The 18539-nt window shown below is 40.0% G+C and overlaps 1 protein-coding gene across 1 annotated transcript; it reads left to right on the top strand.

Moving 5' to 3' along the window:
• Positions 1–674: 674 nt before the first annotated feature.
• Positions 675–17889, top strand: tiprl (TIP41, TOR signaling pathway regulator-like (S. cerevisiae)). The gene is made up of 8 exons (XM_062048347.1): positions 675–823; positions 5210–5337; positions 6921–7100; positions 7612–7711; positions 10352–10483; positions 11243–11338; positions 16492–16554; positions 17307–17889. The coding sequence occupies exons 2-8, from the start codon at positions 5213–5215 to the stop codon at positions 17406–17408; spliced, it is 798 nt and encodes a 265-aa protein (XP_061904331.1). The 5' UTR covers positions 675–823; positions 5210–5212; the 3' UTR covers positions 17409–17889.
• The last annotated feature ends 650 nt before the right edge of the window (positions 17890–18539 follow it).

Genomic DNA, 18539 nt, shown 5'->3' with positions numbered 1-18539 from the left:
TGTCTATGTTTGTGTATCTGTCCCTATTTCAAATAAACCTCTATAATAATAATAATACAGGGCTACAAACTGGACGATCGAGCATTACATTTGCTCACTGAGTCTTTTTATTTATATAACACACACACACACACACACACACACACACACACACACACACACACACACACACACACACACACACACACACACACACACACACACACACACACACACACACACACACACACACACCATCAGTAGTGCAACACTCAATATGACTTCCGGTCCGTCACTCAAATACGTCTGTGTGCAACAAACACAAATACAAAATCCCAATTGTTACAAAATAAACACCCGCATAACATGCTGATAGATTGTACTGATTAATATGATTTATTTGATACGATATATCATGTAAAAGCTATGGGCTCTGCACACACATCATGTTGGAGATGTTATGGTTATGGTTTAGTTTGTGCTGATATCAATGCTAATTAAAATGTTTTTTTTGTTCACATCTTTTTTTCCCACAAATTACATATAGTACCGATAAATACCGGTGTCTATAAGGGCATCGTACCGATAAAGCCTTAACGATAAACACCCCTTGTATAGGCCTGCACATTTGTGATCATAGGATTACTACAGAAAAAAAGATGACAGGATTTGTCACGCAGGCATGCAGTGACAAGAACGGCCTGCCGGAGGCAGCAATGCAACAGATGCGCCCCGTTTGCCAAACACAAGAAGAAGAAGATAAACGGAAGCAACATAGCAATATTAACTGAGTACAGCATTGATCTAAAGCTCATAACAACACAACGTCCTTGCTAGCGAACAGGTAAACATGTTTTTATTTTCATATATTATTTAGACCACAACACAATACAGCCACTATGTTTAGATATATTTACACTTGGGTGAGAAAATGAACGCGTCATCATAATGCGACGGCAAACATATTCAGCTAATGCTATTGTTTCATGTTAAAGAATACAGGTTGAACTACGCTTTTTATTGAAATAATACATGTTGTTATATCTATGTCCTACTGGATTATACTTAATATCCTTCAAAAATAAAAGTTTAGGTATTTGGCTGTTTTAGTTTCACGCCGACGGCAAAGTTAATAGTCACTCGTTTTTCAAAATCATATTTGTTGTCAAAAACTGCTAAAAATATATATACTGATAACACATTTATGCAGCTGTGTTTCTTTGTTTATTTATTATTCAGCAATATGTCAAAATTTATATTGAACTTTGTTGTGGAGAGCTCAAAAAATAACCCAATCCATTGATCCCTGGACATGTGTCCTCAGGGATAATATGGTTCCAGAAGCATCAACACTTAATGCAGTATACAAGACAACAGCGGCAATTGGAGCACACATTTTAGTGCATGTGGTAATAGAAATGCAAGTAAACCAAGTTAAAACAAACAATGGAAGTCCAACCTGGACATGACTGAAAGCTGACTGCATGTAAAGGAATATTATATATAAACACACCAATACATGTGTAAACACACACACACACACGTGTTTATACACTATATTGCCAAAAGTATTTGGCCACCTGCCTTGACTCACATATGAACTTGAAGTGCCATCCCATTCCTAACCCATAGGGTTCAATATTATGTCGGGCCCACTTTTTGCAGCTATTACAGCTTTAACTCTTCTGGGTAGACTGTCCACAAGGTTGCGGAGTGTGTTTATAGGAATTTTCGACCATTCTTCCAAAAGCGCATTGGTGAGGTCATACACTGATGTTGGTCGAGAAGGTCTGGCTCTCAGTCTCCGTTCTAATTCATCCCAAAGGTGTTCTATCGGGTTCAGGTCAGAACTCTGAGCAGGCCAGTCAAGTTCATCCACACCAGACTCTGTCATCCATGTCTTTATGGATCTTGCTTTGGAAGAGGAAAAGGCCCACTCCAAATGGTTACCACAAGGTTGGGAGCATGGAATTGTCCAAAATGTTTTGGTATCCTGGAGCATTCAAAGTTCCTTTCACTAGAACTAAGGGGCCAAGCCCAACTCCTGAAAAACAACCCCACACAATAATTCCTCCTCCACCAAATTTCACACTCGGCACAACGCAGTCCGAAATGTAGCGTTCTCCTGGCAACCTCCAAACCCAGACTCGTCCATCAGATTGTCAGATGGAAAAGCGTGATTCATCACACCAGAGAAGGCGTCTCCACTGCTCTAGAGTCCAGTGGTGACGTGCTTTACACCGCTGCATCTGACGCTTTGCATTGGACTTGGTGATGTATGGCTTAGATGCAGCTGCACGGCCATGGAAACCCATTCCATGAAGCTCTCTGCGTACTGTCCATCCATCCATCAATTTTCTTCCGCTTACCCGAGGTCGGGTCACAGGGGCAGCAGCCTAAGCAGAGAAGCCCAGACTTCCCTCTCCCCAGCCACTTCGTCCAGCTGCTCCCGGGGATCCCGAGGCGTTCCCAGGCCAGCCGGGAGACATAGTCTTCCCAACATGTCCTGGGTCTCCTGCCAGTTGGACGTGCCCTAAACACCTCCCTAGGGAGGCGTTCGGGTGGCATCCTGACCAGATGCTCGAACCACCTCATCTGGCTCCTCTCTGCGTACTGTACGTGGGCTAATTGGAAGGTTACATTAAGTTTGGATTTCTGTAGCAACTGACTGTGCAGAAAGTGGTTGACCTCTTTGCATTATGTGCTTCAGCATCCGCTGACCCTCTCTGTCAGTTTACGTGGCCTACCACTTTGTGGCTGAGTTGCTGTTGTTCCCAAACTCATCCATTTTCTTACAATAAAGCAGACAGTTGATTTTGGAATATTTAGGAGTGAGGACATTTCACGACTGGATTTGTTGTACAGGTGGCATCCTATGACAGTTCAACGCTGGAAATCACTGAGCTCCTGAGAGCAGCCCATTCTTTCACAAATGTTTGTAGAAACAGTCTCCATGCCTTAGTACTTGATTTTATACACCTGTGGCCGGGCCAAGTGATTAAGACACTTGATTCTGATCATTTGGATGGGTGACCAAATACTTTTGGCAATATAGTGTATCTCTATCCTTCTATCTTGCTGAGCCTATTCCAGCTGCACCTGGGCGGAAGGCAGGGCACACCCTGGACAAGTCGCCACCTAATCACAGGGTCAACACAGACAGACTCACACAGATTCACACTCACACATTATAGATGCGCACACATACACAAATACAAGCATGCCGACCCTTTTTTTTACACAAAACAGAGCGTTGATTGTGATGTGACAACAATCATTTTGTACATGAAATGTAGTTTAGAAAATGATCAGAGACTCAGCTATAGCGAACAGCGACACTACAATAGGAATTACAGAAGCAATAAAACATTGGGTTTAAGAAAATGTGAAAGTTCGACTCCTATCTTGTTTACTTCCGTAAAGACCTCCTTAAAGTTTGTAATCAATCAATGTGGAGAGAGTGTTTAGCGTTTTCCCATCATGCATTGTAGTGGTATTTTAAGTGCGTATAATTTTGAACCATGAACGATGATTGGACTTTTTTTTATAATATCCATAAAGTTCAGTGAGCATGTTGTGTTATGTTTGACAAGAAAAAACAGAAAACTTTCTTTGCTGGTTGCAGTTTATTTGTACCATGAGTGAGAAGGGTGGATTGGGTCATAAAATTCTATGCCATACTCTTTAAGTTTTGTATCTTTCATGGTCATTGACTGGAATTATAAGATCTGAGCACAAGATAGCGGTATAATTGCAACAAGTAAACTGGCAGATATTCAAAGTCGAGCTGTAAACACTCGGCGGGCCAGACTTCAAACTAAACCTGTGACGTCACGTCTCGCTGGCCAAACTGAAGACATCAGCGGACTTGACCCGTGGGCCGCAGTTTGGATACTCCTTCTTTAACTAATGCGTGTGTTCCTCTTGCCACTTGTTAATAATAACTTGACAACTTACCTAGGGAAAAACCATGAGGCGGTACAAAATGGATGCAAGGCAGAACAAATTGGAAAAAAATGATTAAAGTGAAAAGACACAGGTGCTACCCTGCCTTCCGCCTGAATGCAGCTAGGATAGGCTCCAGCACCCCCCACGACCCGAGAGGGTCAAGCGGTAGAAAATGAATGAATGGATGGATGGATGGACACAAGTTCACAAAGTTGAGTATAATTAATGTAAGCATTCCTACCAGTTATGAATTAATAATACACTTTATTTACAAAGCACTTTGTAAGGTACTCAAAGACACTGCTGTGTATAACAAGAAATACTGTAATACAGCTCTCCCAGCTGCACTTGGGCGGAAGGCAGGGTTTTGATTTTCAAAACGTTCTTTTGGGGTTTGCGTGGCAGCACATTGTGATAAAAATGTTCCTCTTTTTTTTCTAAACTTTCCTCTTCTTTTCTCATAGGGTGTTCACTTCCCTGTATGTACCTTTTGCTAAAAACAGCAACAAAGTGGCTGAAGTGCATCACTGATGATTTCTTCTAAGTCTGAACCTAGCCCTGTGTATACTCTCGCGTCACGTAACTTGCATAGTTAGTGTCCTAAGCCTTCCCTCTGCGTACTTTCCGGTTACCCTTGCGTGCACCTCCCAAACAAGAGTTGTGATTGGTCAGCTTTTGAAAAGGTGGCTCCGCGAACACTGGAGAGCAGACTTTGTGTTTGAAAGGCACAAATTGTCCTCTGGTATAGTAAAACGTAAAGTAAAATGTCCATTCAAAGTAAACTGAAGATTCCGAATGGATTAATTCTCGTCTAGACAAAGATGTCGATGTTGTGGTTGTCGTCACTCTTTACAAGAAGGTAAATGTCGCTGCTGTTGCTGCTTCAGGACAGACTACCCCTCAGTGTTTTGGAGGAGAATTTACAAGGCTGACACTAACCCCCAAAGCAGAACTATATATCAAACAATAGGCTTTCAGAGGGGACGCAAGCTAAGCGACGCAAGAATATATTCCAGCCTTTACTGTCTGGCACACTAGCTGCGTGAGTGGTGTATCTGAAGTATGATAATTTAGGATACAACTTTTTTTTTTTGTAAATATGTGACATGATTAACAATTGTTATATCAGTGTTATTTATATTCGGTGCTAAGATGTAATTTAAAGGTGCTTGAGGCGCCCTAAAAAGGATGTATATGTGCTCATTTTTAAGTCCATGTAACCTCGCTATCTCATCTGAATATACCTTTCTTTTTCATTTAAATATACTTTGCTTTCTTGCAGCGGATGCCGGCCTTCGATTCAAAAATGATTTCACATGGTTTTAAAAGCAGCAAAAAGGACTTTACCTTTGGTCCTTGGACAGTCACGACTGCAAAAAACCATATCATGAAATCTAAAGACATTGAAAGGTGAGATTTGATTCTTTCTTACAATGACAGCTGACACCTAAACTTACGATTGTTTGGCTACTGAATAGGGGTGTAACAAATGGGCGACTGCTGGTCTTTCAGGAGGGGGAAGCTCAATTTCAGCTATGTGTAATCATCAGTACAGCCTCCAAAAACAGATAAAAATATGAAGATGTTAGATTTCACACACAAAAAAACCCATGACTTAGAGTTGTTAAATTGTCTTTATCAACACAGAACAATGAAATGAAACTTGAAAAATGTTTTATATTTCAAGATCGCTGATTTGCTCATTTTGCTGTCAACCTAAAAGGGATTCAGCCGTGGACAGATCATCCAATCATCATGCATAAGCTGAGCATTCAGGCCAGCCAAGTCCACGCACACTTTTCATACACTTCCAGAGACACTCTGTGTCCAATGGGCGGGACGTTTATCTAATGACTGTCTAGTTTGGCTGCAGTGGAACAACCCACTCTATACTCCCCCACTGAAGTCAAAGGACGCTCTGCTTCAACATTGTTTAGTGCGCTGTGACACTAACAAAATTAATGAGAAGAAAGTCGCGTCAGCTGTTGTAGCTGATTCTGAACAAAAGCTGAAAGCCTTCTAGTCAATGAAATGTAAACACAAAAGTACAGATTTCACCACTTAATAATTTTTTTTGACATTTTAGGAGCTGGTGAGCTTCCCTTGCAGTCTAAGAGCAATCACTACCGGGTTATTTATTTTTTATTTTCATCATTTTACTTTTGATTGATGATTATATTTATTAATTTGATTGTAATTTTGTTACTATTATTTAGTATCAGTGATATCTTATGCTAATAGTTTTTCATTTATTTTTAATTGTATTATTATATTTATATATGTTTTATTTTATTATTATTACTATAGGTGGGGGAAATAATCGATTTTTAGATGCATCGCATGGACGATTATAAAATCGATAATCGATTTATTTATTGTAAATAAAGTAATGCAGGCCGTTCTAAAATTTGGCAGACTGGAGTGAGCCTAATCACAGAGATATCCAACCAGCTCCTTTATTATAGGGCACTTATGTTCCAGTTTTGCACACATTTCCATGCATTTAATAAATGTGATTGGAATTTCTTATTACAAATACAGTGTTTTTAAAAGTTGCAAGTGATAAACACTTATTTAGTGAAACGAAAATAAATAAAAACTGTATCAATATACATAAATTAAAAATGTATCAATAATCGATTTTTAATCGAATCATAGCTCCTGAATTGTAATCGAATCGTGAGGTGGCCAAATATTCCCACCTCTAATTATTACTTAGTATTTCTGGTCTACTACGTTAATATTTATCAATTTAATTAGCATTTATTTAAATGTTTCACAATTTTTTAACATTTGTCTTGTGTTTATATGTTTCAATTTATTTCCTATCTTATTAGTGTTTTTTTTATATTAGTATTCATCCCAGTAGACTTCAAACCAGGCAACACCCTGAGACAGAGACTAAAGACCGGATGTCCACTTTTAGACCTACAGAAATCTACCAAACACACATTTCTGGATTTGTTGTTTCCATGTTTTGCTTTGTTTTGCAGATTATCCGAAGAGATGAATTTACCTTCCCTCCCAGAAATGTTATTTGGGGACAACATCCTGCGCATCCAACACAGCGACGGCTTTGGTATTGAATTCAACGCTATGGATGCCCTGAAGCGAGTCAACAAATCAGAGCACACCGTCAAAGTGGCTTGTGCTCAACAATGGCAAGAGAGCAGGTAAGACGTTCACTATTTTGATCAAAACTTGAAGTTCCACATCAGTTTCTGTAACTCATTCAGTTGCTATGAATTGTACAAAACATTTATTATTTTTTCATTTAAATCTTTCACAGTCCAACTCGCTTAGCGCCGTGGTTGGCATAGCTTGTCCTCTCCTCCTCCCTGCACTAGATCTGTATTTTAGAACCATCTGTATTACTTTATTTAACATACAGTACTTAAATAATTGCTATTCGGACATTCAAAATCGTCCACGTCCCAATCGTGACGCATCATAGAATAGTAAGCGCCGAGATGGCCTAAACATGTCTTCATGAAAATCGATTATAGTAAATTATGCATCAATTTAGAATCGGGTTAAATAAGAATCGCGATTGGAATGTGAATCGATTTTTTTCCAGCACCCCTATCGATTATAGACTGATAACACAAACAATATGAATTGACTTGTAGTGAGGACTGTCACTGTCAGGAGCATCTAAGTGAAGATCTCTTTACTTCCTTCTAGATCTGTTTCTGAACAGTCTCAAGACGGGGTGAGACCGTATGACTGGACTTTCACTACAGATTACAGAGGGACCCTGATTGGAGAGGAACTGCAAATGAAGGTGTGCTTATGTCTGATCTCTGGATGTTGGTTGATACGTCTTTTCAACGTTGCTTAGAGGTCAGGAACTGTACGTCTGGATTTGTTGATGTTTCAAGAAGGTTGACGAGGGTGTTTTCTCCAACGACAAGGGGAATTTCACTCCCCATGAGAAATTTTGTTTCAGATAGTTGAAAAGGGTACTGCAGAGTGTGTGAGAGTTTGCCCAACTGCCCCAATTGTGCTTTGTGGACTTGTAAAGGCATTCGACCGTGTCCTGGTGGGGTTGCGTTTGGTTAACGGGTTTGTGTCATTCAGTCCTTGTACAACCAGAGTAGGAGCCTGGTTTGCATTGTACCAGTCAGTCGAGCATGTTCACTGTGAATGTTTGCTTCCATCGAGGATGAAAACCAATTCATTTTCATGTATAGAACTTCGAGACGAAGCCAAGGCATTGAGGTTGTCCAGTATAGGGGCCCTCAGGACCTTGTCTCTGCTGTTTGCAGATTTTCTCCTGATGGCCTCATCAAGCTGGGATTTTCAGCTATTACTGGGGTGGTTTGTAGCTGAGTGTGAAACTTCAATGAAGAGACTCAGCACCTTCAAATCTGAAACTGTGGTTAGGAGATGGAAGATGGTGGATCACACTGTCTGAGGTCTTGCCTCCGGTGAATGCGTTTAAGTATATCAGGGTTTTATTCACGAGTCAGGGAAGGCTGAAGAATGAGAACCACAGGCAGATCAACGCAGCATCTACAGGAAGGAGGTCACTGTAACGGACCATCGTAGATGGCTCTACGGTTCCTATCCTCACCTATTGTCACAAGCTTCGGGGAGTGACCGAAAGAGAAAAACTGTGGATATGAGCGGCCGTGATGAGTTTCCTCTGTATGGTGACTGGGCTCACGCTTAGAGATAGAATAAGGTGGTAAGAGTTGTAGACCTAGGTGCACGCTGAAAGGTTTATATCTCACAGCTAGTCTAGGAATACCTCTGTGTCGCCCCGCTAGAACTGGAGAAGGTGGCCAGAGTCTGGGAAATCTGGGCTTCCCTTCTGAGAAAGAAAGAAGAAAATAGAGGAATGGACGAATGAATTGTATGCCGATTGGTCGGCCACTAATCATTATATTCCAATTTTTATGAAAACTTACATGGTAGCCATTGGCGATTGATGCCTTTTAATGTCCATCACAAACATCGATTCCCTCTGGCTGACACTGTATTTATTCTTAGTCCCCTGAAAGCTAACTATGTGTTTCCATAAACAGTGAAGAGCCGTTTCCCTAAGCTAATAATCACCTCCATTACAGCAAATAAAAAAATGTCCTTGTATCGTAATAACATTATCACTGGAGGATCCAGTTAGAGGATTCTCTCTCTAACTTAGAGAGAGGATACTATAACAACTGTTGGTGTGTCATTATTGTCACAGTCAGTACACGACACGTAAGAGGGCGCATCGATGCATACATTGATACCAGTGTGATTAGGTTGATCATTTTCTCAAAATCATTTTCTTGTTGTTTTTGTTAATGTTGACAAACTTGGAATGTTTCTCTGGAGACAGTAGGTATTTGAGGGCAAAAACCAAATAATTTAATGTAAGTAATAGATCATAGCTTTTATTTGTATGACACTAAATTGGCCCAAGTGTGTGAATGTGAGTGCAAATGTTGTCTGTCTGTGTTGGCCCTGCAATGAGGTGTCGACTTGTCCGGGGTGTACCCTGCCTTCCGCCTGTATGCAGCTAGGATAGGCTACAGCTACCCCCGCGACCCTGAGTGGGACAGGCTGTAGAAAATGGATGGATGGATAGATTTGTGTACTGTTGACTTTGTTTTTGATCAAACAATTGTATGTAGTAAAATAAAATAAGGAACTAGTTTTAAATATTGTGTTGATATTGTTAAACCGTCAATAGCACTCACCATGAATACACTGAAAATTGTACAATTAATACATGTGATCTGTATTGGTATCAGCCGATCTCATTCGTGGATGATCGGAATCAGCAGTGATCAGAACCTACCTATTGGTATTCAATCAATCAAAGTTGTTTTATATAGCCCTTAATCACAAATGCCTCAAAGGGCTGCACAGACCACAACAACATCCTGGGCTCTGATGGGCACAATGAGAAACCTTGGAAGGGACTGCAGATGTGGGAACTCCCCCACCCCTGGTTGACTGGTGCAATGGATGCCGAGTGGATACGGTTAATAACGAGAGAGTCCAGTCCATAGTGAGGCCAGCAGGGCATCCTCTTGTATGTAGACAAGTCAGCAGCGCAGAGACGTCACCAATTAATGCACAAGAGGAGTGGTCTATCCCGGGTCCCGACTTGGAACAGCTAGCGTGTCATCCGTGGAAACTGTTCCGTGGCCACCTGATAACCTCTCCACGCAGGAGAGGGGGCACATCAACTGATCTAAAAAGGTGTCTATTTAAGGGCTAGAGTATACAAATGACTTTTAAGATAGGACTTAAATGCTTATATTGAGGTAGCATCTGTAACTGTTACAGGAAGTAAAACTAAATGCTTGTCTACCTCTGATAGTATTGACTGGAACACTTTATGTTATGTATCGCTGAAGTCTTGATCCAATCATATTAACATTTTCTTCTTGTACCTGTGTTGTATATCTGTCTTACCGACCTCAAGGTGACTGAGACCACAGAAAAAATTAACTTGGAGAAGCTGAGGGCCCGCGAACAGATAGTGTTCTTCGATGAGATCCTTCTGTTTGAGGACGAGCTGCATGACCATGGAGTTTCAATGATAAGTGTAAAAATTGTAAGTCTGTCCTTGATGGTCACTTAATTGTTCCCCAGATTAAATATTCCACGTTATTATATTAAGTTTCACCATTGTGCAACATGTGAATAATGATTTTCTTGCTTAGAATTTAAAATAATGTAATTCTCTGCCATTTATGTTATTAATATTCTTATTAGACTCCTCATCTTTTTGTTCTGCTTTAAAGAAACCTACAATGTTTTTTTACATGGGAGATCCCGTAAGGACAGTAAAATGTCTTAATATAATAAATACCAAGACTGAAAATAATCCATTAGTGTTCACTCTGCTAATTCCATTCGTTTGGCCAAGTGTGAACGCAATCCACCAAAACTGAAGATAATGGGACACAAAAGGTTGCTCACAACCAAGGGCTTATCTACAAGTACATTTTGATTGGGGATAAATGATAATTGCTAATTAGTTTTTCTTCTGTTACAATAAACCTACTATAGAATTCTGCACTGCTCATATCTTTGGTATAAAAAAAAAATAGCCCAATATCAATTAATTTCCCCCACTATGTATTACACCCTGTATGTATCATTTTGACCTTCTCTCAATTAGAGAATTCTAAAAAAAATATAACTTTTACACTTAATTTTTTGTTCCAATATAGTGTTTTTTATCAGTGGAAAGCAATTAACTAATTAGTTGTCAATCAATTATCTTTTGTAATCAATGCATATCATAGGTAACAATTTTATCACAATATAATATTTCAATATAACCTGTTTGTGTCTGTGTATAATGCAGAGAGTGATGCCAACCAGTTTCTTCTTATTGCTGCGGTTTTTCCTACGAGTGGATGGCGTGCTGATAAGAATACATGATACACGACTATATCATGAGGTAATTGTACGAACACAAGAATGAAGAAAATGCAGTGATTATTAAAAAAGTCTGATTTAGTTACATTTTAATATGTCATGTATATACAGTATGTCAGAGGTTCTTAAATGTAATTTGTCTGAATTTTTCTCGGCAGACATTACGGGATTAAGTGATCCATATAACGTCACTATCTAAATTGAATAACTGGCTATGACGCATGTGCATGTATTATTATTATTTTTTTAAATGTCACGTTACAGGTATTATATTAAGAATATTTTTTTATTATTATTTTTTTCAACATTTTAACACCATTCCCGCGAGTTAAAGGCTGAGCGGCATGCTTGTGGAGGTGTCCTGCACACTTCCACACCTCGCTTTTTACAGCGGCGATATTGCAAACTCCTTGGGCTTGTGAAGCTGCCTGAAAGGCAAACACTTTGCCTTTCATGACCGCTTATATTTTTATTGCAGGGTAAATTAATGACGCAAGAAGCACTGGGAACTAAAATATGCAATTTCTGTAGAAATTACGTGTAAATGCTGAAAAGCCCAAACTGAACCGAAACGCTAATAGGCAGCACGACGGCCAGATAGTGTCAATTAACAAAGTATATGACTCTTAAGCAGAGGCGGTCCTGGCTAGATTTACGCCCTTGTCAAACCATCATGAATGAAAAGACTTACACCCAAACCCTGTCACCAATGTTATATATTATTTGTATTCAATCAATCAATCAATCAATGTTTATTTATATAGCCCTAAATCACAAGTGTCTCAAAGGGCTGTACAAGCCACAACGACATCCTCGGTACAGAGCCCACATACGGGTAAGGAAAAACTCACCCCAGTGGGACGTCGGTGAATGACTATGAGAAACCTTGGAGAGGACCGCATATGTGGGTAACCCCCCCCCCTCTAGGGGAGACCGAAAGCAACGGATGTCGAGTGGGTCTGACATAACATTGTGAAAGTCCAGTCCACAGTGGATCCAACACATCAGCGGGAGTCCAGTCCACAGCGGGGCCAACAGGAAACCATCCCGAGCGGAGACGGGTCAGCAGCGCAGAGATGTCCCCAACCGATGCACAGGCTAGTGGTCCACCCGGGGTCCCGGCTCTGGACAGCCAGCACTTCATCCATGGCCACCGGACCTATGCAACTCCCCCTCGCAAGGGACAGGGGAGAAGAGGAGAGAAGAAAAGAAACGGCAGATCAACTGGTCTAAAAAAGGGGGGGTCTATTTAAAGGCTAGATTATACAAATGAGTTTTAAGATGGGACTTAAATGCTTCTACTGAGGTATTATCTCTAACTGTTACCGGGAGGGCATTCCAGAGTACTGGAGCCCGAATAGAAAACGCTCTATAGCCCGCAGACTTTTTTTTGGCTCTGGGAATCACTAATAAGCCGGAGTTCTTTGAACGCAGATTTCTTGTCGGGACATATGGTACAATACAATCGGCGAGATAGGCTGGAGCTAAACCGTGTAGTATTTTATACGTAAGTAGTAAAACCTTAAAGTCGCATCTTAAGTGCACAGGAAGCCAGTGCAAGTGAGCCAGTATAGGCGTAATATGATCAAACTTTCTTGTTTTTGTCAAAAGCCTTGCAGCCGCATTTTGTACCAACTGTAATCTTTTAATGCTAGACATAGGGAGGCCCGAAAATAATACGTTACAGTAATCGAGACGAGACGTAACGAACGCATGAATAATGATCTCAGCGTCGCTAGTGGACAAGATGGAACGAATTTTAGCGATATTACGGAGATGAAAGAAGGCCGTTTTAGTAACACTCTTAATGTGTGACTCAAACGAGAGAGTTGGGTCGAAGATAATACCCAGATTCTTTACAGAGTCTCCTTGTTTAATTGTTTGGTTGTCAAATGTTAAGGTGGTATTATTAAATAGATGTTGGTGTCTAGCAGGACCGATAATCAGCATTTCCGTTTTCTTAGCGTTGAGTTGCAAAAAGTTAGCGGACATCCATTGTTTAATTTCATTAAGACACGCCTCCAGCTGACTACAGTCCGGCGTGTTGGTCAGCTTTAGGGGCATGTAGAGTTGAGTGTCATCAGCATAACAGTGAAAGCTAACACCGTACTTGCGTATGATGTCACCCAGCGGCAGCATGTAAATACTAAAGAGTGCAGGGCCAAGAACCGAACCCTGGGGAACTCCGCACGTTACCTTGACATAGTCCGAGGTCACATTGTTATGGGAGACGCACTGTATTATTTTATTACATAATCTTAAATGCAAAATGCTATCAAGAACAGAGAAAAAAACAAGATAAATAAATGAAATACATTATATAAACACCTATTGCACAAATCCTTTATCTCGGAATCTAACCATCCATCCATCCATCCATTCATCCATCCATCTTCTTCCGCTTATCCGAGGTCGGGTTGCGGGGTTAGCAGCCTAAGCAGGGAAGCTTAGACTTTCCTCTCTCCAGCCACTTCGTCCAGCTCTTCCCGGGGGATCCCGAGGCGTTCCCAGGCCAGCCGGGAGACATAGTCTTCCCAACGTGTCCTGGGTCTTCCCCGTGGCCTCCTACCGGTTGGACGTGCCCTAAACACCTCCCTAGGGAGTCGTTCGGGTGGCATCCTGACCACATGCCCGGACCACCTCATCTGGCTCCTCTCGATGTGGAGGAGCAGAGGCTTTACTTTGAGCTCCCCCCGGATGGCAGAGCTTCTCAGCCTATCTCTCAGGGAGAGCCCCGCCACCCGGCGGAGGAAACTAATTTCGGAATCTAACCATGTTTGAAAAATTATAAGTTATTTAAATGAACATATAGCGTATAGCAATAAACAGTTCCACGGTCAGGAAGTCTGTGTGAATCTACACTAGATGTGTTGCAAACACAAACTAGACGAGGTTGCCTAAGGGTGAAATTAGTTGCAAGACATGATGCCTCAATTCTTAAAGTTGCTGGTTTGGCAAAACTAAAAACCGAATACAATCGTCGTCTGTGGCTAATAGAAACATATTTGCAAGAGGCTAATTAATACTACTGTCAGTCAAGTCACTCATACAAATCTGCATACTTTTTCTTGTGCCCGTTTCTCATTTTCTTCTGTTCTTCTTTTTCTAAACTGGGCACCTGATCGCTTCTTTGGTATTTTATTTTGATCCATGATGAAGAGGAAGACTTAATATGATTTATTTTTCCATTACCTTTTGCAAACACGGTAACATCGTCCATTCGCCCGTCTATCAACCGGAGTCACGTAGATGACTGCAGACTTTCTTTCCCCCCACATAACCCTGCCCCTTCCCCGTTGAGAGGCGGATTTGGACATGAGGAATATTACGCCTCCGTTTTTGAAAGACAGGCCGGCCAATTTCCGCCTTTACCTTGGAGCAAATGTGCCGCCTTCTCTATATAAAAAGTGGCACTAATTGAAATGAGCAGTGGTAGTCTAGAAAATTGGCGAGTTTTGTTTAAAAACATTTTTTTGGGTAAGTGCGCGCTCATATCATTTGCTCCCTGGGCGGTCGCTCACATTGCCCATAGCAAAAACCGTCCGTGCTCTAAAACTGCACTTTTTTAGAAAATTGCCTATTTTTCACAATCATTATGAGTAACAAGAACACACATTTTATATTTTTTAGGATTTTAAAGATGATGAAAAACACTTGCAAGATGCGGCTAATGGGAGTCACTGTTGTAGCCTTCAAAGCCCTCTAAAACAACTTCAAAACCCTCCATCAACGTTTTATATACACACTGCAAGTCTATATGTAATGTAGTAACAGACACATTCATAACAATATGTCATATGTTCAATATTTACCGTATTTTGGTCATTTTATGCACAGCCTGAACTAATTATTCTGCGCATTTATTTCCGTTTTCATAGCAGCGCACTTGAAACTTTCTGCAACCAATTCTTTCCTACTCCCTGAATCAAACCCAAGTGTGTTTTGTAATCATGGCAGACTTGGTAACAGACAACAAAGACGACTATTTTTGCACAAATGAGGATTACTTGATTAATCAAACAAACTAACCGATAGATTACTCAATTACTAAAATAATCACTAGTTGCAGCCCTATATGCATTCACACAATTACAATGCACACTGTGACCTAACAGGCAGCGTCAAATCTATTCTATCTTCGTCTTCTACTGCTGCTTTATTGTTACGTACACACTTTGCTATTGCCCTTGCTGGGCGGAGGAAGCACTGCTTGAATGCAAACTCCTCTAGTTCAGTGGTTCTTAACCTTGTTGGAGGTACGGAACCCCACCAGTTTCATATGTACATTCACCGAACCCTTCTTTAGTGAAAAATAAAATGTTTTATTTTCTTTTTTTTCAAATTCAAGACAAAGTTATGTTTTTTTAACTAGTGCACAAAATTAGCCGTCCATGAACATCACCTTGTTCAAAGAACAAAACCAACACAGTGCATGAACTCACAACAAATTACACACTTGCAAATCAGATGGAAAATTAGAGGGAACATTGTTTGGGGGTATCCATAATACTTAGACTTCTTTTTTATTGTCATTCAATTTTTAACTTTACAGGATACACCGATAGGGAGAAGTTTTTATTTACACGATTGATTGATTGATTGATTGAATGAAACTTTTATTAGCAGATTGCACAGTACAGTACATATTCCGTACAATTGACCACTAAATGGTAACACCCGAATACGTTTTAAAACTTGTTTAATTAAGTCAGGGTCCACGTTAATCAATTCATGAGTCGGGTGTGTCTTGACCGGTGCGGCGGAGGATCTGCCGAACCCCTGAAGCCGACTCACCGATCCCCTAGAGTTCGATCGAACCCAGGTTAAGAACCACTGCTCTAGTTAGACAGAATGGCGTTATTATTTGGGTGATGTCTGACAGGCCAAATGAAATGTTTTGCTGGGCAGGATGTGGCCATCTATTGAGGATCCCTGCAGTTTGCATATGTTACATTTTAAGTTAGGATATTAGTTCAGCTATAACACAAAACCAGTATGCTATATCTACATTAAAAATAGTTTTCTGTGCAGATGAAGTCTAAAAATTATGCTTTAAGAATAAAATAGGTTTTTGACATGATGTTGCAAATTATAAACGTTCTGTTTTCAATGCAGTTTATGCTTCTGTACTAAATGTACATATTGGTGTGATCTATTGTCTGTCACTGCTTCCAGGCTGGAAAGAACTACATGCTAAGAGAGTTCTGCTCAAGGGAAAGTAACATAGCAGACTTGAAGGTAAGCATGGTCAAGTGCTAAAAATGGCACATAAAACGAAGAACATATTATAGATAATATTCACGCTACTTTAGCTTCAGCTCTTACTGTCTTCATGATTCAGTGGAACAGGTGAAGGTCGAACACGATCGATTCTGAGCTGACCTCCGCTTTCTTCGGATTTCAAAAAATGTTTTCCCATTAAAAAAAAATGTAATATTCAGTTGTACTTAAGTTTTCGTACGCCTCACTTTTTGTCTAATTCGGTTTTCGGCAAATTTGAGCTAAAATGTATTTATGCCGTTTTAGGTATAGTAGCGTGAATGTAACAGAATCCTATGCATTGGTGACTCAGTTTCTGTACCTTTTTTAAAACATTGAATGCCACATCAAAATAATTTACCATGTGACCAAAAAAGTTGCACTATTAAATTAAATTATTTATTTTTACATTTACACACCTGTCAACATATAAGCATTTTTTTACCTTGACCCCTGAACAAGCTTGTCCGCCTTGCTAAAATTATGACATTAGCATGCTAATGTTATAAAAAAATAAATACTGTAATGTAATACATATAAGACCAAAAACCAGAAGGGTATGCTATTTAAAAAAGATCCACGATATAATAAGGCCACAATATTTGAAGCGCGGTGAGGCGTAGGATGACTGTCATAACACAAAATAGCAATATTTCCATCGATGGTACATTTATTCATAGAATGTTTTGAAAAGTGATAATCATGAAATCATGTTTTCTTATTTCCTGTAGAACGTTCCTGCATCGCTCCACACAGATCCCAATGAGATCGCTCAACATCTAACACTAAAGCTCAGAGAGTGTGAGAAGTTGGAGCTTCCTGAGCAGGAATGAGGACGTTCAGTGAGCAATATATTTACTTTTTGTGTTGCATGATGAACAACATAGAATAATATCATAGCGAATCATCGCTGTACAGGTAGGGAAAGAGCGAGGAGAAGTAGCATCATGTTTGTCATGTTTGTATCATAATTTTTTCATATTTGATGAATGGTAAACATCAAAACAAATTTGTTTTTAAATGTAAAGTAATTCGAACTGTCAAAGCGGCACATTCACATTTACTGTATGAATGACTGCATTGCATTCGCTCCTCCACAGTTACAATTCACAAACTCATTATTGAAAATATTTAATTGTGTTATTTCTTTGGAATTTTTGAGTATTTACTAGGGATGGGTACCTTTTTATACATTTGAACCGATACAGTACCAATTTCCCGGTACCTGGGAATCGATACTAGTACTCGACGGTGCACATTTTCAGTAATGTTGTGTGTGTGTGTTCATGTGATAATAAAGGTTTTTTTGATTAATCATACAATTCTTTTTTTTATTGTAACATTTTAACACTGAGCTGATAATGATAACTGTGCTGTCCAGGTGTTACATCTTTTTTTCTTACATTTCTTAGTCTCATTTGCAAGTCTGCATTCATTTTAGTTTGTCCTAGTCTATCAATGTTCTTATTCATCCAGGTCGTATGTCATCTCAGGGCATTCAGTCGATCGAAAATTTACTTTTTGATTTGTCTTAGAAGACGTTTTGCCGCTCATGTAGTAAGACTAGATCTGACCATTGTAAGTCTATGAGCATGAACTGATGAAGCCTACTCGGATGAGCAGCGAAACATATTCTAAGACAAACCAAACAGTCCAGTTGCAATCGATTGAATGCCCTGATTAGTCCTAGATGTTTTCCCGTGGTCAGGAAGTAGTCTTTGCCAGTAGGTTGAATGTGCCAGTCTTGTAATTGGTTGAGTCCTACAAAGTGTTTATACTGTAAGTATTGTACTTATCAAACCCCATGTGTTTGATTGTAACATGCAATTATTTAATCGCCATGTAAAATCGCTAATGTTAATCAGTAGCATCAATATGGCATATCCATTTGAAAAGTGGAGCATTACTTTTGAGCGCTTTCTATCAGGCATGCTTGCTTTGTTGCCATTGAAAATTCTAGCAAT

This window comes from Entelurus aequoreus, linkage group LG05 (genome assembly GCF_033978785.1).
Source record: "Entelurus aequoreus isolate RoL-2023_Sb linkage group LG05, RoL_Eaeq_v1.1, whole genome shotgun sequence".
NCBI classification, from domain to species: domain Eukaryota; kingdom Metazoa; phylum Chordata; class Actinopteri; order Syngnathiformes; family Syngnathidae; genus Entelurus; species Entelurus aequoreus.
This window is presented reverse-complemented; position numbering and strand designations above follow the sequence as displayed.